The following is a 24330-nucleotide window of genomic DNA, read 5'->3' on the forward strand; positions in this document are numbered from 1 at the left end:
AGCCCGTGCTCTGCAACAAGAGAAGCCACTGCAATGAAGACCCAACACAGCCAAAAATAAATAAAAATAAATTTAAAAAAATAAAATGCACAAACCATTCTTAGCTCACAAGCTGTAGAAATAAAGCCTGTGGACCAGGTTTGGTGTGTGGGTTTGCAGACCTGTGCAATGGAGCCATTTGGGCAGCATCCAGGATCCTGGATTCTATTGATACTTTCTGGCATATACCCTAAAGAAACTCTCACACAACTGGACACAAAGTACGAACGTATTAGTTGCAACAGTATAAGAGCAAAACATTGGAAAACAACCTAAATATCTACCAGGAAGGGAATTGAGAAGCAAATACGGCATATTCAGTCAACGGACTACTATATCACTCTCTATATTAATGACTGAATTAGCTTTATGTGTATTAAGATGAAAAGATTTCAAAAACAATACTTGGTTAAAAACTCAACTGAGAATATACGTAGAGTTTGATCCTATTTATTCTGAAAATTGCTACTCCTAATGATTTGTAAGGAGGGAAACACATGATGAAAGGTAAGCTGGCCTCAGCATGGAGTAGGGTCATAACAGCAGGAGAAAGTGTGCACACCAGGCATCTCCCATCTCCCCCAGGATGCCCATCAGTGCACTGGAGCAGCACTCTCAAACTGAAAAATAATATTGATCTTAAAAACTAAGGGTATAAAATGTCTGTAGGTGATAACCTTAAATTAAAAACATTCTATATTTTTAATGGATACATATATGTGTGGGAAACTACTGTAATCCATTGATTTTAAGGTGCACATTTATCTTCACATTTTAACAATATGAAATTGGGACGCACCTTACAATCTATGTGTATAGTTTAACTGCTGTTTTTTTTTGTTAATGTTACACAAAATATGAGTCTTTTCAGAGTTGACAGTATGTTAAATTTAGTAAAATATGATTTAAAAACTGGAAGACAGATTCGTATCCAATTCATCATAGTCACTGTCTGGGAGAAGGGGCGTGGGGAAAGATGAAAAGAGAGACGGACTTGGGCATAAGTGATACTTTAAACTGATCAATAATACTTTACTTCTATAAATTAAAAACATTGGAAATAACTAACATTTTAGCATTTATTAATATATAGCTTGAAATGCTCATATTGTCTTATTTAAACTTGAAGGAACTCAGTGTTGGTGAGAGTTACGATCATCCTCTTACACCATGGCTAAAACATCCTCAAAAATACAAGTTCACCTCACATGTACATGGCAACCTTGGAAAGTAGGTGTGTTGGGCCTTATTATTCTCACTTTCAGATATAACACAACACAGAGATCAGAGAAGTGGTCTGATTCTCCCAAAGTCACATCTAGGGACCAGCAGAGAGAGATCCTGAATCCAGGTTTTTGGACCTCAAGTCTGTAGTCTTGTACTCCACCATATTTACCAGACTGCCCTCATTGACATGTAGACTTTTCAATTCTCAACTGCTTTACAGATTTGAAAAAATTATGATCAAAAGAACAAACGATTTCAATTGTCAGTTTTAGAACTACTTTTTGAAAATCACAATGAAAAAATTACTGTACAATGAGAGTTTTGGGCAGACACTTAAATCAGTAGAATGAAGGTGTGTAATTAGATATGGGTTTTCAAGCTGTGCTCTGTAAATTCCTGAAGGCTCAAGTGAATCTCAGCAGTCCTTGCAAGTGCTTCAGTATTCCAAAATCAATGCCATGTTTTTGGCCTAATAAGGAAAATTCAGAATGCCCAAGAAGTCTATTACCAGATTTAATATTTTATTTCATTATATTAGTGATCCCTGTAGAAATCCACTTGAAAAAAAATTACTTTGCTAAATCATTTACTAGGCTAGATCATTTTTCTTCCTGCTTACATATTGTGTTAGTCTCTGACTTAAGAATCAAACCTTTCAGTGTGAAAAATCTGCAGTGGGGAGCGCAGAAGATTATATTGTTTTAAAAGAACAACAATTAGACAGACTATTCCCATACGTAGATGATTTCAACCATCTATCCTGCATTTAACCCATGATCAATAGTCTCCAAGGTATTCCATAGTCTTAAACACATAGTAGGTGCTTAATAAACATTAGTTGAATTCATGAATAAATGAATGAATAAGTGAATGACACAGATTAGACGTCCTGTCAGGGAGGATGCAAAGACCTTAGGGCCAAGTGCCTGCCAACACCAGTGCAGCCAGATTCATCTTTAGAAGCCAGACCTCCATTCCCACTGCTCAGTGTTCTTTCCTTTTGTGAATATTTTTAAAGTCACCCCATGTAAAAAATGCCAAAACTATTTCTACGTGATTCCACTATTTGAGCCCAGGACCTTCCGCCACATAACAATGTATCCTCATAGACCTTTTGATGGACGTGTTATCATTTTGAAGGTCTCTGTCTATAGCAAATGTAACCTCTAGTTTAACGCATGTAGTTTCTCCAGCACTTATTTGATTCACAGACATTTAGATTTGGAAGGGACCTTAGAGGTTGTATGTAATTTGCTTTATCTTAGTGACTTGGGCAGAGGTTTGATTTGCTGCAGACATTTTCAGTGACAATGACAAGCTTCAGAATCTAGGGAAGCAGCAATAAATAGTTGCAAGACCCCGGGCTTTGAGACCAGGCAGACTTGGGAATGTTCTGGCTCTAACATTTACACTCTTTGTGACACTGGGCAAATTAACTCCTCAGTTTCATCATCTGTAATGTGGGAATGTGACCTAACTTTGTTGTTCCAGATATTAGGAATAAAATTATAAAGAATTTTGCCACCCAATAAAGAGTAGCAGTTTTTATTTCCTGTGTTCCTGATGAAGGGTAACATTCTGGGTCCTTACCTTGGAACTCTTAGCATAATATTAGAGATTAAATTTGGTTCTTAAATATGTACAAATTTATTATATGGAGATGTACATTTGGCATTAGAAAGACCTAAGAATTACATCCCTTAGTATGTCATCGGACATATTTCATAACTTTTTCCTTTCTTTTTAACAGAAATACATCGAAGAGAAAAGTCTGTGTGACAGAGGAAAATTTTTCCTGGATTTTGGTATTCAGTTTTTATCACGCTTTTTACAATATTTGCAGCCATGTGTTTTATTTTTCCCCATGTGTTTCTTTTAGTCATACAAAGTGTAGTAACACTGAGCTAGTTTCTAACTGACTGCACCCTGATGTCTCCAGCTTCTGTTTTCAGTTTCATTATAGCTGTGAGGAGGATGCAGTGAAACTGAAGAGAGTGTCTCTGTATGATAAAAAAATAATAATAATGTAGTTCTGGTTTGATCCTTAGATCGCTGAGGGTTTGAATGCCTAGAGATGGATAAGTCAGTACATGGATGTGGGATGTCCATTTTGTTTTATCTTGTTTTCCCTCATGTAAACCACTTGACCTTGATGGAGACAACTTCTTACTTAGATCTGAAATCTAGTTCCTCAAGTAGTTCTTTGACTCATATACATTTAGAATGGAAGGGACCTCATCCAACGGGACTACTCTACCTTGGTTCTCTGGTTCTGATTCTGAAATTGACAATAGGCCAAAAATCTGTTGATGTTCATCCCGTTATGAATTGTAAGACATAATTGAAAAGAAATGCTAAACTCACCAGAGTGGCGAAGAGGTGATACAGAATGAAATAGATGGCGACCACTGGTGCCCACATGTGTCCCACAGCATTTAGCGTTTGGTCCATGACGTCAACCCATCCTTCCTGGGTAAGGATCTGGAACATGGACATAAATGCCTACAGAGGAAAAGAATGGAAGTATTAAACACTAGCCTTGGGCTTACATGCAACTTAGAATTAGTATATGGTGTTGAGGACTTTGATTTCAATGTTATTGATTCAGCAGGGAAAGAACAGCCTTCATTCGACAGACAGGAAAGGGCTAAGAACAAAGATTCTAAAAGCCTGATATCTAGCTATTCAATGTGGAAAACTAAAATAATTACTCTGAATTAAAATTAGCTTTGTTGGTGGTAAATACTGCTGATCAAATCAGAACAAAATTCAGGAACGTTTGTTTATTGCCTTTCTTGTTTTTCCCTTTTAGCAAGCTAACTAACATTTCCAACGGATTACTGTATTTTTTTTTTTTTTGCTGTTAAGCACAACTTATTTTTATAGTGAATTACAGTTGATTGTCTAAAGGCAAATGAGAATAATAACATTAATTTTACTTTTATAGTATCCATCTATCAAATTATTTCAGTTATATTAAAAACATGACTCTTTAAAAAAGAAATTTTTCTAAATGATATGGCCATGCTAAGCAACTTAATAAAGATGATCACATTTTTCATGATTTAAAAAAAAATTTTCAAGACAGAGTCAAGACCATGGAAGAAACCCCAAGATCAAAAATAAAATAAAATAAATAAAATAATTAAAACTAGAGCATTCCAACAAAAGCCAGCCTAGCTAAAAGACTCATTCTCTCTCTGCAAAGATCTTTGGTTAGTTTCATTCCTACATGTTTTTCTCATTAAATATATATATATCCATCATTGACTCATTTATCTTGTACACACTAGTGGTCAATAAATGTTTCTTAATGAGAACCTATGATGACGCTGGGGAAAGTTGACAATTGGAATCTAGTGACTCTAAAAAAATCTTTACAGACTTTAGTATAATGGAAGACATAAATTGAATTCTCACATATTGGGATTCCAGGAAATAAAGTCCAGGATAATACAAAGATGGACTGAGCCCAAGATAAAAGCTCTGTTACACTCATAGTATCTTAGAGGCAAAATGGATCCTAAAGATAACCTAACCTGACTCATTCTTTTTGAAGATAAGATTGTCAAAGTCTTTTTTTTTAAATTTTATTGAAGTATGGTTGATTTACAATGTTGTGTTTAATTTCTGCTGCACGTGAATATAGTTCCCTGTGCTATACAGTAGGACCTTGTTGTTTCTCCATTCTATATATAATAGTTTACATCTGCTAATCCTGAACTCCCAATCCATCCCTCCCTTACCCCTCTCCCTCTTGGCAACCACAAGTTTGTTCTCTATATTCGTGAGTCTGTTTTTGTTTCATAGACATGTTCATTTGTGTTGTATTTTAATTAATTAATTAATTAATTATTCTTTAATTGGCGTATAATTGCTTTACAATGTTGTGTTAGTTTCTGCTGCACAGCAAAGTGAATCAGCCATACGCGTACACACATTCCCTCCCTCTTGGACCTCCCTCCCCTCCGCCACCGTCCCACCCACTAGGCCATCACAGACCACCAGGCTGAGCTCCCTGCACTATACAGCAGGTTACCACTAGCTATCTATTTTACACATGGTAGTGTATTTTTGTCAAACCTAATCTCCCAGTTCATCCTACCCTCCCCTTCCCCCACTGCGTCCACACATCTGTTCTCTATGTCTGCCTTAGATTCCACATATAAATGATATCATATGGTATTTGTCTTTCACTTATTTACTTTGCTTAGTATGATAATCTCTAGGTCCATCCATGTTGCTGCAAATGCAAAGCCTTCATTTTTAACTTTCTCACCTAGATCTTTTATTCCCTCTAATATAGTGTCAGAGAGTGATCCCAGAATCTCACGCCCATTATCAGAGTCCTGTTTCAATTTGTCAGCTAGATTTTCTTCTCTATGTTTTGCTGTCTCAGTATGAGGAGAGGGGTTTGCAGGGAGAGAAGTATTAGCTGAGGCCATGGGCAGCGATGCTTGTAATATCAGACTTCAGATATTTCCCACTGTGGGTAGATTCTGGAAATCTTTATTGCTGCCAGCCCACCAGTCACCAGGTGTTCACTTCCTCTAATTCACCGGCTTCCTTCCAGCATCACTAGCACTCCGGTGACTCCAGGTGAGGGCAAAGACAGGTTGATTCTGTTGGTCTTGGTCCTCTGGGTACCAGGAGAGGACAGCTGGGTCTCTCCCATCACTCTCTCCTTGGGGCTCCTGTTCCCTCTTGGTTTCTGTTTTCTTCTTTTCTCTTCATCCTTTCACTATGCTGAATTTTTGTTTATTATGGGAGATTCCTAGTTTTCAGAAATTATGATCATTTTGCTTTCACTCTCAAGCCTTCTTCCCAGCTGGGAAAATAAAAATGGTGCAACCTACAAGTTTATGTTGCCTCTGGTAAAATGGGGTGCATCAATCACATCTACACCTGTGGGAGATTCTTGATGCCTTTTCCAGGGCTCTGAACATCCCCACGGCCTGAGGCTCTCAAATTGAGGGAGATGAGAACATATTTTACGATTTGCTTTTCCAATGTAATTTCTTCTCAACTTCTGGAAAACAGGCTTCAGGTATGAGCCTAGAGTGTGCATCCTCTCTCTCTGATTCTCTCTCTCTCTCTTCCTCCCTCCATCTTTCCTGCTAGCTGCTATTCAAAGACAATGGTATGAAATTGTGGCTTTTTCTTTGTGTGGTTACTGCTGATATAATTTTTTCCAGGCTGATAATTAATTGTTTTATTTGTTTCTGTAGGTTTTCGGGACGGAAGGTCTGTGATTTTTGCTATTTTGCCCCCAAAGTCCAATCCTACAGATGTAAATAGGGGTAAAGAACTCATTTACAAGTGCTTTTTCTTTTTTGTGTCTAATGACATAATCACATATTAAACACCCCTATGCAGGTCAGGCTCTGTTCACGCTGCAGGTGCCTGGCTGCAGCTAATTGAATCGGGGATGAGCAGTTAACCTGAGAATGGCCCAGCTGCACAGGACGTGATCTGGAACAAACAACTCTGCCCCAGCAGGGAAGAACAAAATCAATCAAAAACATCTCTAATGGACTGTCATACAGAGTGAAGGAAGTCAGAAAGAGAAAAACAAATGCCATATGCTAACACACATATATGGAATCTAAAAAAAAATGGTTCTGAAGAACATAGGGGCAGGATAGGAATGAAGACGCAGACATAGAGAATGGACTTGAGGATACGGGGAGGGGGAAGGGTAAGCTGGGACAAAGTGAGAGAGTGGCATGGACATATATACACTACCAAATGTAAAATAGATAGCTAGTGGGAAGCAGCCGCATAGCACAGGGAGACCAGCTCGGTGCTTTGTGACCACCTACCTAGAGGGGTGGGATAGGGAGGGTGGGAGGGAGATGCAAGAGGGAGGAGATATGGGGATATATGTATATGTATAGCTGATTCACTTTGTTATACAGCAGAAACTAACACACCATTGTAAAGCAATTATACTCAAATAAAGGTGCTAAGTAAATAAATAAATAGGGATAAGGAAAAGAAAGCCAGAGATTATTATGAAAATATCTGAGTCTACTTTCAACAACCTCCATGACTCTTACCCTAATTTATTATACAATACAACAAACACTATACTTTTAAAAATCTTTCAGATGTTCTAAAGATTCTAAGATAAGTATAGATGCTACTTCCCTGAAGATGTTACAAGAGGGACACACTCCTTAATATAAAAGAATAAAGCAAAATTATAAAGCAGAAACTAACACACCATTGTAAAGCAATTATACTCCAATAAAGATGTTTAAAAAAAATCTCTAATGAATTTCAAGTGGAAGCTACAGTGAAAAATCACACTGTTAGCAGTAGGACCTGGAGGTGAATGAATAAATGGAGACTGGCTATGCAGTCTGGTAGGAGCAAGAAGGGGTCATGACAAAGTCAGAGCTGTAATTATAAGCACATTGATATTCCAAGGAAGGAACATCTCTGAATGAACAGAAGTGGGAAAGAAATGCACTGACTGAAGAGACTGCAGTGATGTTCCCGGAATGGAGAAGGAAGGTTTTGAAAATCATTAGCCTGATGAGTACCTCTTTCTAATCATAGTGTGATGTATTCCCTGGGTATGTGGGAGCAAAGCAAAGGGCGCGAACCAGGCTAGAGGGTGAAAGCCATAAGACCAGAGTGTGAGGAAGTGAGCTGTTCCAGGGATGACGCAGGAGAAAACACATCTAAGAGCAGAGAACAAGGTCTTGGATCACTGGAGGTTCTAAGCGCCTCACTGTAGGGCCACTCAATTCACCACCAGCCCTTCTCAGGATCTTTTGCTGGTTTGTCCTCAATTTCCGAATCTCTAAAGGTTGCAGAGCCTCGGGGCTTGGTCCTCAGACCTCTTTCTTGTCTCTTAACACTCACTAGCTGGTTGATCTCATCCATTATAATGCCTCTAAATAGGGTCCACGTACTGATGACACCCACATCTGTATATCCAGCCCTACATCCAGAATCAACTCCATATCTCCACTTGGGTGTCTGTCTAACAGGGATCTCAAACATTAATGTCCCAAATCGAAGTCCTCATGCCCTGCTCCCTAAACCTGCTCTTCCTACACTCCCTCCCATCTTGGAAAATGACAAATCCATTCTTCAAGTTCCTCAGGCCAATGACCTCACAGACATCTCTCTGGTCCTCCTCATTTCCTCACATCCTATGTCCAATCTGCCAGGAAACCCTGTTAAAGCCACCCTTGGTTCAGGTCTCAGTTCCACGTTTATCCCCAATATTCCTTAATATTCCTACCAAAGCATCTAATATTGTAGTTTCCCTCTTAGTGGCCTTATGTTTTGGGGCTGTACTTTCCTGCCATAAACTGAGATTGGGAGACTTGAATAAAAATAAGATCATCAAAATGGGGAGGAAGGAGAATAAACAAGCATTTTTACAGCTTCTCTTCTGTTCCAGTTAGCACCCCTTAAACATGGATCCCAGGTGGGGTGAACAGCCTCCTTGGGACCACGCTTCCACCAGGGCCGTCGAGGGCCCACACCGTAGGGTTGGCTGGTTCCTCAATGACAGGACATCCTCCTCTCTCTCTCAAGGCCCCATTTCGGACGCCAAATCTCTTTCTGATAGATCTTCTTAGAGTTGGGTGAAAGCAAAGCAAGGGTATTCTCCTATGTTGAAATAACAGGCTGAAAGTTCTTGTCTGAACCTTGTAAGGTAGTTCTTAGCCTTTAAAAAATATATATCACGGATGCGCTTTGATGACTTGATGACCCAAAGCATGTTTTGGTTTTTAGTATGTGTGGATATCAATTTAGGTTAAGAAAATTACATATTTTAAAAAGTAGGTGAGTAGGGCTTCCCTGGTGGCGCAGTGGTTGAGAGTCCGCCTGCGAATGCAGGGGACACGGGTTCGTGCCCCGGTCCGGGAAGATCCCACATGCCGCGGAACGGCTGGGCCCGTGAGCCATGGCCGCTGAGCCTGCGCGTCCGGAGCCTGTGCTCCGCAACGGGAGAGGCCACAACAATGAGAGGCCCGCGTACCGCAAAAAAAAAAAAAGTAGGTGAGTAAACATCTAGGTTTTCGTTAACAGAGAGAGAGCAGAATATGCAATATGATTCTACTTGTAATATACATATCTAGATTTTGTGTGCATAAAAGTGCTTGAAAGCCTATACAGTAAACTTGGAACTCTGAGGACTGGAATGGGAAGGACTGAGGAACTAGGGAAGGGGGTAAATATTCTTGTTTTTCAACTTTTTAAAGTAACAGCTTTGTTGAGATATGGTTTATAGACCATAAAATTCACCTTTTGAAGGAGTCAATTGAGTGGTTTTGTTTTTTCACAGTTGTGCAACATCACTACTGCCTACGAACTTTTTCATCATCCCCCCAAACTATGTATCCATAGCGGTCACTCCCCATCCTTCCGTCCTCCAGCCTTCAGCAACCAATAATACGCTTTCTGTCCCCATGGGTCTGTCTACTGTGAACATGTTCTATAAATGGAATCATATAATATGAGGTCAGGGTTCATCCATGCTGTAGTCTGTATCAGCACTTCGTTCCCTTTTATTGCCAAATTATGTTTCATTAGATGGATATACCACATTTTATCTACTCATCAGTTGATGGATATTTGGGTTGTTTCCACTTTTTGGCTATTATAAAGAATGCTCCTACGAACATTCGTGTATGGGTTTTTGGTGGACATAAAAATTACCTTATACTTAATGTATGTTTTTTACTGTGTATTAAAACATATGTAAAACATATATTTACTTTAAAAATATAGACATTAAAAATTTTTAAATGTGGTGAAGAATACAACTCAGGTCATTGACAGACAACTTTCATTTTACTATATAATTTGCATCTATCTTATCTATCTTTAGCTGGTTTCCAGAACTCTTTCACTACAAAAGATTTGCCTTCAAAATGAAATGCATTTGATAACTTATATAGTAGCTCAACCTTTTTATTGAGGGTGTCCCTGTTGTGTCTTACTACCAGTCAGCTGTAAAACAGAAGATTTGCCTTGATGGTATTCACTGAGTACAAAAGTGACACCTCCAGTTTTAATTGCCTTAATTATTCACCTACTCAATCTCCTTGCTTCTTTTTTTCCCATTCAAATAGGAATAAAATGTAGAGGAGTTTTTTTATCTTCTGAAAAACCCACTGATCTCACAATCCTTTAGTATTTCGCTGTATAGTTTCATTTAAAACTTATTCAACTATTCAAAGTTCTAACAATATTTAAAATGACATCAATACATAGCAAATTTTGGACCTACCTAATGTTGGAGTTAAATTTCTGAAAAGTACACTGGTTGGCAAAATCATGACCAACAAGATCAAGGTCTTATGGAGAATTAGGGGTTGGGAAAATCCAATAAAAATGACATTACATGCATTTAAAAACCTACAGTAAGTAAAAGCTCTAAGAGGCACCACTTACCGTGGCTAAACTAAGGTGTCCATAAATACAAATACTGTGGATTTGAAATCTGGAGTAAAACCATAGTGCTGTAATGTTAAAGCCATTGGCAACAGCCATTTCTTTACTTCAAATTTCTCCTTGTCTGGTTTAGATGGAATTTCATGGCCTATCAATTCAAATACACTCTTCTCAGTTCTCCAAACTCCATCTTCCTTTTTTGCCAAACTCAGGAAACATGCCAACTCCTAGGTGAATCTAACTCTTCATGTCTGCACCTCTCCAGCCCCTCCACTGGTTCCATATGGAGACAGGCTCACTTCCACCCTGGCCTCCAAAGAGACCTCAACACTGCCCAGCAAACCTCAGCCAGGAGCTTTTCAAAACCTCTCATCTGATCTAACCTCACCCACTGCATCTCTGCCTTCACTCTCAAGAGATGCCCTTCCCAGAAGGCAGAGCCAAAGGAAAGCAGTTTAAAATAGAGGCTGAATGAGCTGAGGATAAAGACGCTGGCCCTCTGTGAGTTGTAGGGCAGGGACGTAAAGAACCAAGGGTTCAGCTCTGCTGTCACAGGGCCTGAGTTTGCGGTTAAATCACTGACTGGCTTAGCGGCTCTGGGTAAAGCACGCGGCCAGCCTGACACCAATCTTCCTCAAATATGCCATCACATTATCACTCTCTGAAGACTGTTTTAAGAATCAAAATAAAGCACGTGTGAATGCTTTATTATAAACATTAAAGGGCTATACAGATAAGAGTTGGTTTTTTGTTTGTTTTTTTGGCTGCGCTGTGTGGCTTGTGGGATCTAGTTCCCTGACCAGGAATAGAACCCGTGCCTCCTGTAGTGGAAGCGTGGAGCCCTAACCACTGGACCACCAGGGAATTCCCAAATAATATTTTAAATAGTGATTTAAAAATCTGTCCCAAGGAAAAACAACTTCAATTACACTAGTTAAAATTTCAGAATTCTTGTATAGTTCTTACGACTTGAACTTTTTACATCATATACAGTGTGATTCCATTTTGTAAAGCTCAAAATAATATATGATAAATTATATTTTTAAGAAGATATTTCCTTCAGATACATGAAAGTGTGACAGTGCTTTTTTTTTGGGGGGGGGTACACGGGCCGCTCACTGTTGTGGCCTCTCCCTCTGCGGAGCACAGGCTCCGTATGCGCAGGCTCAGCAGCCATGGCTCACGGGCCCAGCCGCTCCGCGGCATGTGGGATCTTCCCGGACCGGGGCACGAACCCGTGTCCCCTGCATCGGCAGGCGGACTCTCAACCACTGCGCCACCAGGGAAGCCCGTGACAGTGCTTTTTATGGCATCATTTTAGTTCATCTTTGAACTAAGTGATTCCTAAGATATCTTCTAGCTATAGGTGTCTACTGTTCTATGCTCTCAATTGGTACTGGCGGTCAATTGGAAAACTTTGTTTTTATACTTTCTGGTCTATTTTCCTCGACTATACTTTCACTATAAAAACCATAGAATAAGGTTACACTAAATGCTTTGATACTAATAGATACTATAAATTGACTTTTAGTGAGTGCTGTCAAGGATAAGAGAACTTATTGAATAAACAGTAAAAATCGTGGTGTTAGCAAGTGGACTGAAAGTAGGGGCTAAATAAAATACGAGCTGTACGTGCTCTAAGCCATCACATATACTGGAATCTTAAAACGCGATGGAAGACTGACTGAAACTTGTTGTAGGGCCTGGAGAGTTGTGAAGAGTTTAGTGACTTCTATGTGACAAAGTTTTTGGAGCTATCTCTCTCCATATATGAGCTCTTTTGAAATTTGAGATCTGTTGAAATCAACTACCCTTCTTGTTAACAGAAGTGAAACATTAAAATATTAGTTTCTCTGTAAAGTGATTGTGCCTTATTCCTTGTGATTTAGAAAGAAATAAAGTTGAAACTGGTGGTTTCAATTAATTCTGTGACTGCCTTTTATGTTGGCAAGAAAGATCGAGCAGTTCTTTGCTTTTTTTTTCAAAATGAACCCACATTATTTATTTTGTTTTTATAATTCCTAAGATATGCTTGTTGCCAAGCATTCCATTTAAATGAGTAAAAAGAGAGAGAGGGGAGAAAAGCTTGTTTACTGGTCACATTTTAGACTACTATGGAAAAGTCTTGCTGAATCTAGACTAATGTAATTAGCCTTAAATGTCAAAATGAGCTTGAATGTAATTAGAAGCAAAGCGGAAATCAAAATGTTATGCCTATTCCAGCAGCAAATTACTTTAAGTAGAGTCTACACTTAAATATAATTTCAAGAGTAAAAGGAAAGATGGCAGAAGCTCATTTGCAAAAACTAGTGAATCTTTTTCTAGTTATGAAAGTGAATGTAGGTATATCTGATCATCTCTTTTCTTATACATGGCCGTGCTTGGGTTAACTTCTACATATAACACCATAAATGACCACGTAGGCCAAACCATAGATTTGTACAGTCTCCTAGGATTCTTTCAGGGTGAGATTTAAGAACATGAGGAGAGACACTGAGCCATGACTAGCATTTATACAGTGCTTTGCAGCCCCAAAGCAGTTCATTGTCCATTATTTAGAGTAATTTCAGCAATAATCTTGTGTTAGTTACTGTACATTTTGCAGATGGGTAACTGAAGTACAGAAGCCCTAAATGACTGATCCAGGTTGGCAGGTAGCAAGTGATGTTTCTGGGTCTCTAGGCTGGAATCTGTTGATTTCAAATTCCTGCTGTCCTTTTGGATATTACAGGTAACAAGACGTCTTAAGATCTAGTAATTGCTGATCTCCTTTCCTTACCTAAATTACTAAAACAAACAATGCTCTAGTCTAAATAATATTTAAAATTGTTACCTCCTTTGTCTAGCACGGTACTGAGTACATATCTGAAACTCTGTATTATGCTCAAGTGGTTAATAAAAATTAGATATCTCCAGTATTTTTTATGCTTTGCTAAATAAGCTTCACTTGTTACCATTTTTCCAAATGAAAAAGACACAACCTTTTCAATTTCATGAGAATTTAAAATTACAAACTGTCTTTTAATAATAAAAATATTTTAATAATTTAAGACTTAAACGTTAAAGTTCCTATATTAGAACATTTATCTTAAGGAAAAAAGATCGAGATAAACTGAATGAACTTATATTTTCCCCCTAACAATCTTTCTTGCAGAGCATGATATTTTTAGTTGAAAGGTATACTTCCCACCGATTATGTTAAAATAATTTTGAAATGCAACCATCTAGCTGACAGAACAAACAGCTGTGAAAATGAGACCTGGAGATTTATGCAAATAGGAGACTTCTGAATTAATTTTCCTCATAGAACAGACTGTCAAGTTCCTTGAAGTATTTATGCCCTATTTCTTAATTAGCGATTTTGCTAATGTCAAGTCATATTAAATTTTCATAATGTAAATGATGCATTTCACTGGCAAATATGTGCTATAAAATTGCAGATGAAAGTTAATATTTTACTTTGGGTGCAACAGAGATTTAGTAACATATACAAAAGAGACAGTGCTCCTAAGAACACAGATGTAGGTCTTACTGTGAAATAAAACTGAGGATTTATTCAGAAGACTTTTGTAACTAAAATAGCACCGAGTCTACACAGGAAATTTCCCAGTGTTTTTTTACTATCCACTTGTAGAACTATGCCCAAGAACAAGGTTTTCCTATTTGGCTTCAAATAGAAAGCAGCATCAGTCAGGAAATGCTTATATTTTTGCATACTAAAAAACCCCCCACTTTGGAAATGGTTTGCCTATTTTTTGCTCTCTTTTAATGGGCTTTGAGTTCTCATTTCTCTTCAATCTACGTTCACAGATAAGAAGCTTCACTGCAAATTATATTGTCTGCTCTTTTCTATTGCAAACATACATTGCAAAACCTTGCTTCTATCTTGATGGTGCTTATTTAGTACTCTAACGCCTTGAAAATAAAGTTGATAGTTGTTTACCAATAAACATTTAATTGAAATGACTTGAATTTAATAAAGTTGATTTTATAAGTCATAAACTAAAATTTGTCTTATTATACAACTGAAATTAGTCTTATACAATTTGCATATCCCTGTTATATCTATATCTATACTTTCCCTCATTTAAAATTTTACCAGCTAATGTTCTTGTTATTTTAAAAAATGAGATAATTATTTTTCTTACTGATGTGTAATTATAAATTAAGCTTTTATATCTATCTATCTGTCTACCAACTTACCTATCTCCATTTTTTTAAACCAAGAAGCCATTCATTGTACAAAATTTGGAAGCACAAAAAGGCATAAAGAATAAAATAAGTGACTTATAATTCAAACGAGGTTGTATATATTTTTTAGAATTTGTTGTAGAAGTTGAAAATTCTACCAGTTTGTTTTTCCCTAGGGATATACATGTACTGCAAACAAAACGGAATCCAGCTGCAAATATAGTGTTGTTTTAGGGTTCTTTGCTTGATTTTTGGTCATCACCACTTATGTCACTCATGACTAATCTCATTAATGATGCTGTAAAAATACAGTTTTGATAACTGTATAATATGCCACTGTATTCAAAGTTTACTTAGACATTCTATTATGATTGGACATTCAAGTTGTTTTAAAATTTTCACACTGATAAATAATGGTACAAAGAGCAATTTCTTTGAAGGTCGACTTTGTGTGCACTGTGGATATTTTCTTGGGGTAGACTTACTAGATCAAAGAGTGAAAATGCTTTTTAGTGTCTTGATATGTAATGAAAAACTGATTCTCAGAAAAGTTACACAAATTGCAATGTGTGAGAGGCTTTTCTGTTGGCAATGAGCATTATCATTAACCAAAAACCAAAATAACGAACAAACCTTGTCCATTTGACATGTTGTTACTAACATGTATTACAAATTATGGTTGTACCGTCCCATTTTCCTTTGTTTTTAAAAACTACCTATGGTGATTATTTTTGACTTGTTTGAAAATTCAAATGTATCCTTCTTCTAGGCCTAAAAAGTCCCTGACCATCTAAGATGAAAGATGGTATTTTCTTTGCTTTCTACATTTTCACACTTTAAATATCCTTGCTCTAATTTATCAGGGAGTTATTTTGGAACATAGTATGAGAGGGCTTTGGTATCCCCGACATTACTACTAATAATTAGTCTTTTAATTATTCATTGTGATCCTTTCTTTGTCATATGTTTTTTTCAATGGATATATATGTTTGCCCATTCATCTGTATGTTAACCCTAAATCATACTCTTTTAATTATTGTAGCCATATACAGTTTCTTGTCGGTTCTCACTGCCTTTTAATAGCATCTATAACGTGGGGAAAAATACTTCCTTAACAGGGTAGTTTTGGGGATTCCATTACATATATGTAGATATCTATGTATGCATATGTGTATCTCTTTCTATAAATGTCTATCTATGAAAAGTTCTTGCTATAGGGACCTCACATGTAAAAAATATTTAAATCCAGTAATTATTACTATTAATAATAATGACCTCTGGGGAAATGTTTCTCTAGACTTAATCAGAGATAATTATGCTTCTCTAGAAACTAGTTTGTTTTTACCTCATAATAATTGTTTAATCTATTTCGGTGTATATTTGCTCTAGGAAACATGGACGTCCTCATGATGAACTTTAGGATTCATTTTTTGCTTCCACTGTAATTTTGATTTTGTCTTCCCTTTAGATTAATTCTTTTAAATTCTGCTTAAATTTATTGGACCTAGGTATAATTCTTGTTGGATACATTATAGCCTTTTTGGATTAAGGCAAAATAGAATAAACATTTCTTTCCGTGTATTGCTCAACTACCTGCAATTTAAGTCTATTATTATTTATTTAGTTGAATAATGCAGAAATTTGCATTCTTCCTCATGCTCCAAGATAGTATTCCCTTTCCTTTATCTTGTTGTACCTTTCCATAGTCCTCCAATTGGTTTTACTTCCTTTTTTCAATCAACCTGAAATGACATGGCTTATCCAAAGAGACACGAAGTATGACATTTGCCTACATTGTTAGTGGAATTCTCTTTTTGGTCATTCATATAACTATGTATGCTTTATTGTCAAATTTCTAGAGTTTTTCTTTCAGAAATGTATCCAGTACATTTCTGTTGGATTGAGGTGAGATTTTTGATCTTTGCTCACTGCCTTATTCCTGAGATTCTGAATTGAATTAATGGCACATAGAAAACTAAAATAACAACAAAAACAATACTACAGACTTAAGTCTGAACTAGCTACCAGGGTTCTTTCTATATCTAGTCCCTGCCTGTACTGTTTTTCCCCTTTTGTATTGCACAATGTAAGATTACAGGATGCAACCCATCCACTTCCACTTGCCTAGTACAGCTCCCTTAGCCCCGACACCCCACGCCGCCCCCATCTGCACACACATGTACTCAGCTACATGCATGCTCACTCGCATGCACACATATATTTTTATCCTGTCTTGTTTCCTAGACATTAAGGTTTTAACATTGATTCATAGAGAAGATGTTCGAGAAGGCTGGAGAGAATCCTCTGTAGAGGTAGGCAGTTGTACCCAAGGGGTGGGCAGTGGGGAAAGAATGAATCTATACATCAGTCATTAAATGGTTCTGCATTTAGTCCCAGATGTGAAATAGTGAATGATAAGCTATTTCAGATTCCAGCAGTAATCTTATTTATAATTTTTTACTTTTTGCATTTTTGTTGAAAGTTGCAAAGGGTGAGTAAAAAGAATAGTCAAAGCCAGAATGGGGGTGGATTTTTAAACTTTCAGTGCAATACAGAAAACTGAATGCTTTCTGTACAGTTAATGCCCAATGATTTACTGAGGGACCCTTTTATGTCGGGCTATGTGATTATTGCCAGGAATTTAGTGTTTCATGCTAAGAAGCTGGATTTCCACGTTATTTAAGAAAAACACTAGCTCCTACTGCTTGTTGATTCCCTGTTACATTGTCAGCACAATGTTAACTAGTCTGAATATATTATATCCTTTAAACTTTCTAATAATCCTCTAAGATATTTACTGTTGCTCTGTTTTTATTATATGTAACCACGAGAGAATAGTCGAAATGTCTGACTATAGATTGTATTTTTTTGTAGGCAAGACTCAACAAAGTATTTAAAATATAGTTAGCTTTTCATCAGTGAAAATATGCTCACAGAAACTCATCTTAACTGAAGGAGACACACACATATTCCTCATTAACAACTCTCACTGGTTTTTGAAGTTGGTGCAATGGAGTAGACTGATTATTAAAATAATATTTATGTAATATGGTAACTACTAGTTGGAAAACTACAAATAAGATTGAAACGGAGCAGGACCCTATTGTCCTTGCTCCCCATGTCCTCAGCCTGCCTTTTGTTTGTGGAAAAACTTTAGCCAAAGAATAAGTTTAATCAGAGAAGTGAGAAAATGCAGAAACAAAGGAAAACAGTCCAAGGAGACCAAATAATGATAGTTTAGTCATCAAGCATAGTCAAGGACATTTAGTTCCTCCTTAAGGGCTACAGATAATATTCTGAGCCATATCCTGTGAGCTGTCTTATAGAGACTGAAACCGCCACCAGGTGGAAGAAGTTAACTACACGATGACCAGGCTGTAGCCATGACATAAGCTGCCACAATTCCGAGAACAGGCCTCAAAGAAATGGGGACAAACCGACCCTGGAACTGAAGATTAACCGTACCTAAAACAATCAAGATGACGCTGGTCAGACCACCAGTGACCAATGTCAAGATGACGGTCGGAGCTGCCTGTGCTGTTTCTGCATGCAGCCCCTCCCTCCGCCTATAAAAGCTCTTGCCCCCTGATTGTCAGTGAGGGGAGTCGGCCTTTGCACAGGAGTCCACCTTCACCCACCGTTGCCAGCATCCGAAATAAAGGAAACTTTCCTCTCCACCAACCTGGCCTCTTTAATGGCTCCTGAGCTGCAAACGGCCGGACCCCACTTTCAGTTACAAGATGACTGGTAGAAAACTACCAAAATATGACAAGGTGCAAAAAAAGGTTCTCCCCCAAAGAATATGCTTCTGGGATCAGGGGTAGGAATAGAAGGATGCTTTATTCAAGAAATGTAATAATTCCTTGAATACTGAAGTTCAGTAGTAAGTGATATCAACACACAGCCACAGGAAAAGATATGGCCATTTCTGTGTGATTCGTGCTGCATTAAAATCATCCTCCAAGAGGAAGAGCACAGGATAGTATTTTGTCACTATGCCACTGATGAATCACCACAAATATAAATTCAAATAGAAGCCAAAGAACCTCAGATGCTATAGCAGAAAGGAAATAGAGTTAATTTTTCAGGTTTTATGAGGGAAGTGGTTACATTAAGCTATATATTGCATTACTTTAAAATTTAAACCAAATTGCTAGTTTCTATTGCAGGGCCATGTCCAGGCATGGATGACAATTTGGCTTAAGGCCTCAGATGGGACTGACTTTATGAGACTGTGGCAGATTTGACACAATAGTGGTCACACAGATAAAATAAAAAATTACCTCCCCTACTGCCCTGAAGATGCCAGAAGTTCCGCAACTGATCGTAAATTTTTGTCTTTGGTCAATAAAGGTGAGTTTTGTTCAATGAAAAACCTCCTCAGAGAAATAACATGTTCGTCAAAATAGCTCTTCCAGTATTCTCCAGGAAAAATAACAAAGAAAGTAAAAATCTTCAATGGCTCCCCCGTGTCACAATCCCAACCTCAGAAGATACCCAATGGTCAGGCTCCAGCCCGACACTGCAGTTCCTTTCATGCTGTGATTCTCCATGTCTCTGATGTACTCACTCTGTTTTCCTTACATAGAATACTCTCATTTAATGCCATTACCCAAATCCTCCTGGGGAATCATATTTACCCCTGACGACAACTCTTCATAAAGCTCTGCAGACTTCCTTCCCTGGAAGCAATCTTTTCCTCTCTTATTAAGATGAAACAGTAGTTGGAAGCACAATACATAGCACATAATAGGTTCCTGGAAATTTTTAAGTAGACTCCAGGATATCTGTGATATTACTTTACAACTGACTACATCTATTGGAGCACATTTCACTTTCTAGCTTGAGTGCCTTCTTATGTTTCTACTAGGGGATAAGTTGAGTTCGTCCTTATGTGCTCAACTCTGCTGTAAGCGAAAGCACGTTGGTTCATGTGTGGCCACCGCATAGCTCCATCACATGGAGAATGCTGCTGAATTATAAACAACAACAAAATAGGCACACAATCTATTTAGTCTTCACTGTGAATGGAAATATGCAGTATTTGTGGAAAACTTCCGGGGGTGTAGCAGATGAGGGGAGTATAAACATTAGGATATAAGAAACAAAGTGGAGACAATATCTGTAATGCAAGCAAATACAAAGAGATGTATAAATATGAGGATATAAGAATAAAAGTGGAGGGACTTCCCTGGCGGTCCAGTGGTTAAGACTCTGCGTTTCCAATGCAGGGGGCACGGGTTTGACCCCTGGTCGGGGATCTAAGACCTCACGTGCTGTGCAGCACGGCCAAAAAATAAAATTAAAAAAAAATCTCAATTAAAAAAAAGAATCAAAGTGGAGATAATAACTGTAATGCAAACAAATGCAGAGAGATGTGAGGCTGCAGGTGGGGAAAGCAGACGCTAGGATGCCTGGCCTTGGGTTGTGCCTATAGGAAAAAAAATAAAGCTATCTATCTGCAAGATAGGCAACAGAGTGGTTTTCTTTTTCCCTTTTTTGCCTCAAAAATTTATAACAGAACCTCAGTGTCTGATCGTACAAGAGGAAAAAATGATTTAAAAACCATAGGAGGGGGCTTCCCTGGTGGCGCAGTGGTTGAGAGTCCATCTGTCGATGCAGGGGACACGGGTTCGTGCCCCGGTCCGGGAGGTCCCACATGCCGCAGAGCGGCTGGGCCCGTGAGCCATGGCCGCTGAGCCTGCACGTCCGGAGCCTGTGCTCTGCAGCGGGAGAGGCCACAACAGTGAGAGGCCCGTGTACCACACACACAAAAAAAACCATAGGAAATTCTGGACAACATGCAACAGACATCCTTTAAAAGGCCTAGTTAAGATCCAGGAATATAATGGAAACTCCAGGACCAAAAACTAACGGGCAGCTTGAGTCAAGAAAAGGCACCTCCCTAGGGGATTTATGAGCTCTGCTAGACTTTGGTTTTTAATGTCACGTCACACAAGCGGCAAAGTCATGGACCCCTGAAAGGTGGAGATTGCTAAGCTGGATATTTACTGGGCTTCAGTGGAGGCTGACCAGAAAAAAATTCAATGGCAAAAGGAGATGAAAAGGGAGCATGTGTGACTTGACTTGGGCACACACATGTGGAATCGTATGATGACACAGCTGGTACCACAGAACCGTGGGGAATGGATAGACCAGTCAATAAATGGTACTGTGACAAGGGGTTAGACAAACAGAAATAGGATTGTTCCCTATCTTATTACAGCAGCCACAAAAATCAATTCAGGTTAAACGAAGAACTGAATGTTTAAAAGCCAAACAAAGCCTGACAAGACCAAATATTGCTGAGTTGAAGCTGAGAACTTTCTCATATATTACAGATGCCAGATAAATTGGTAAAAGTACTTTGGAATGCAGGTTTATCACTATCTATTAAAGTTGAAGATATCTTTATTCTAAGACCCAGCAATTCCAGTCTTAGCTGCACACCCTAACAGTATTTTCACATGCGCAGAATTTCACAAATGCAGAATTCAGATGTGTGCAAGTTAACATGCAATGCTCAGAGCAGCACTGTTTGGAGTCACAAAATATTAGAAACACACCTCTCAAACCTGCATGCATCAGCTTTCTATTTCTGTGTAACAAACCACAAATTTAATGGCTTAAAACAACACTCACTGATTATCTCACAGTTTCTGTAGGTCAGAGGTGTGGGCGGGGTGTAATTGGGTTCCCTGCTCAGGGTCTCAGATGCTGAAATCAGGGTGTAGGTTGGGCTGTGGTCTCATCTGGAACTTGGGGTCTTCTACCCTCATTTGGGTTGTTATCAGAATTCCCTTCCTGTGTTTGTAGGCCTGAGGGTTCTTGTTTCTTGCTCACAGCCCCCAGAAGCCACCCTCAGATCCTAGCCACATGGCCCTTCACAACATGGCAGCTGACTTGTCCAAGGCCAACTGGAGACCCTCTCTTGTTTTGAAGCTCTCTCTTCAGAAAGGGCCCAGTTCCTCTGATTAGGTCAGGCCCACCCAAGAGAACCTCCTTTTTGATTCACTCCAGTTCCATCATTACCAACCTATTCCCAGGAGTGAAATCCCATCATATTCACAAGTCCTGCCCAAACCCAAAGGGAGAAGATTATGTGGAGGGTCAGATGTCTTGGAAACCCATTTTAGAATTCACCTACCACACGGGAGAATGGGAAAATAAATTGTGCAGTGTTTCTCTGAATAGTGCTCTCTCTCTCTCTCTCTCTCTATATATATATATAATATGGTGCAATGTATAGTTGTATATTATACCCCAAGGGAAATAAATAAAATATAGATACAAGTACTCATATTGGTAAATCTCACACACAGTGTTGAGCAAAAAAAGCCATTAGCAGAAGAAACAGTGCAGTATGAGACCACATAAGGCGGGTTTAAATTACGCAAAAAGATATGTGATTCTCAGCTGATGCCTATATGTGTGTTCAAGGCATAAAGGGATGTACTAGGAGAAACATCAAGTTCAGAAAAGCGGTTCTCTGTGGGAAAGGGAGGAGAGGGATGAGGGGCATGTGCTCGAGGACTTCAGATCCATTGCTAATCTGCTTTTTGAACTGCAAATGGCCACAGAAGAATACATTTTATTATTATTTATATACCTTTGCATTCCTGAACTATATCACGAAAAATTAAAAATACATGGAAGACCAAACAATAAAAAACAAAAATTAATAAAGATTTCGGCAATATAAATTGAACTAATTATCCTTTTGAAGATAAGGTAAACCCTGAATTGATTAAAAATGTAGCAAATGGCAAATGCTGAAAAAAATTAAGGGGCAAGTTGTTTCTTCAAATTTCTCAGTAATTCTTTCAATGCAACTAAAAGCATGATTAGCCATTCTGGTGGTGAGAGGAAACAGGGAAATTAATTTGTAATTAAGTGTTTTATAGTATTTACTGCTTATATTATTTAACTGCTTTGGACATGGTTTTATAAGTGAAAATTCAATAGAGCAAGTAATTAGTATTTAGAGAATGCAAATTAAGAAAACATATCAAATAAACAGTATTAAAATTCAAGTACCCTGTATTATGGAGGGTAGTGTATTCTTTACGAATAAAAACTATCCCCATTTGTAGGAATGCAAAACAAATGAGGCCTGCTTATTGTTATTTCAGTAGGAAATTAAAAGGAATAAAGATATTGAGCTATTTAAAGATCTACAGGGGAAAAAAAAAAGCTCTACAGGGGATGTTTATTGCACGTATTTTAGCAACATAGAAGAAAGTTTCTTCATATACCAAGTAGAGGGATAAACAGAACAAGAACAGTGGTGAAAATGCACACATGAGCTTTTGTCGGGCAACCAGGACAAAACGCAAAACTTTCTGTCTTTGTTACAGAGAGATGTGGCTCTTGCCTATAGTAACCTGTCTCATGACCTGTATGGGCTTTTCCTTCATGAAAAGCTCATCTAATTGTTCTCCTTATAATACAACCTATTAGTCCCAACAAAACAGGAAGGGCGGGATCTTGCCTCACAGCAGGACTTGATCTTGTTATTTCTACTTAGCGGTGTGTCTGTTTTGTCCAAATTAGAAGAGAAAGTTATTGGCTTGAGATGACAAGGTTGTTTTATTAAATTGTGTCAATATGTCATTCTTTTTTTTCCCCACTGAAAACATTCAGGCTCCCTTCCTCCGTCTCACGGGGTTTATGCTGAGGCTCCTCTGGCTGTTTCCTCTCTGTCTCTGCGTCCTGATGCTGCAGGTCCCATGACACAGTGCTAGTAAGTGCTCTGAGAGGTGTCAGGAGGGAAAAGCACAGTGCTGCCAACTTCAAGCTACTTGCAGTCTAGTAGAGAAGATGAGACCTTGCATACGTGTCGATGGTGTGCGACAGAAGTAACCATAAAGATGGGAAGCAGGAACCCACTGTGTGCCAGGCCCTATGTTGGCTGCTTGGCAGGTCCTATGTGGGCATCTTGGAAAGGAGCTGGGACCCAGATGCTTCCGGGAGAGAAATTAAACACCAGCCCCCCTCCTACTCTATCTACACAGCCTGTTTGCACAGGGCATATGGGAGCTTCAGAGGCAGAAATGAGTGACAGAAATCTCGTCCAGGTTTTGGGTCTGACCTTTGTAGTGGCTTCTGCGGTTGTCTCCCCAGGATCCATCTCCTCCCCTATGATGAATCCAAGCCAATCACCTTGACTCTAGCCATCTTGCCAGCGATTCATTTAGTAGTGACCAAGTGACCCGATCCTTCTGGATGAGAGCTGAGAGCTGGTTTGCTGGGGGGCAGAGGCGGTGGGGGGAAGGCACTGGGAAAGGTGTCCTTGATTCTAAGAAGGAGATCTGGGTGGAGGTGACCCTCCTTCTTCTAGATTTTATCACGAAGCCTGAAAGTGTTTCAAATGTAAGAAAATGCAACATCCATGCAAATGGATGTTGCATCCATTTTGTTAACACATGAAGACAACACATGGACAATGAA

The 24330-nt window shown here is 38.6% G+C and overlaps 1 protein-coding gene across 1 annotated transcript in view; it reads right to left on the reverse strand.

Moving 5' to 3' along the window:
• NALCN (sodium leak channel, non-selective) overlaps positions 1–24330 on the reverse strand; it is a 261820-nt gene that overhangs the window by 115269 nt on the left and 122221 nt on the right. Inside the window, exon 14 of the mRNA XM_081214587.1 lies at positions 3631–3768. Within this exon, the coding sequence (XP_081070713.1) occupies positions 3631–3768 (138 nt within the window). The remainder of the gene's footprint in view (positions 1–3630; positions 3769–24330) is intronic.

The sequence above is a fragment of the Mesoplodon bidens genome (genome assembly GCF_964165515.1).
Source record: "Mesoplodon bidens genome assembly, chromosome: 17".
Lineage (NCBI taxonomy): Eukaryota > Metazoa > Chordata > Mammalia > Artiodactyla > Ziphiidae > Mesoplodon > Mesoplodon bidens.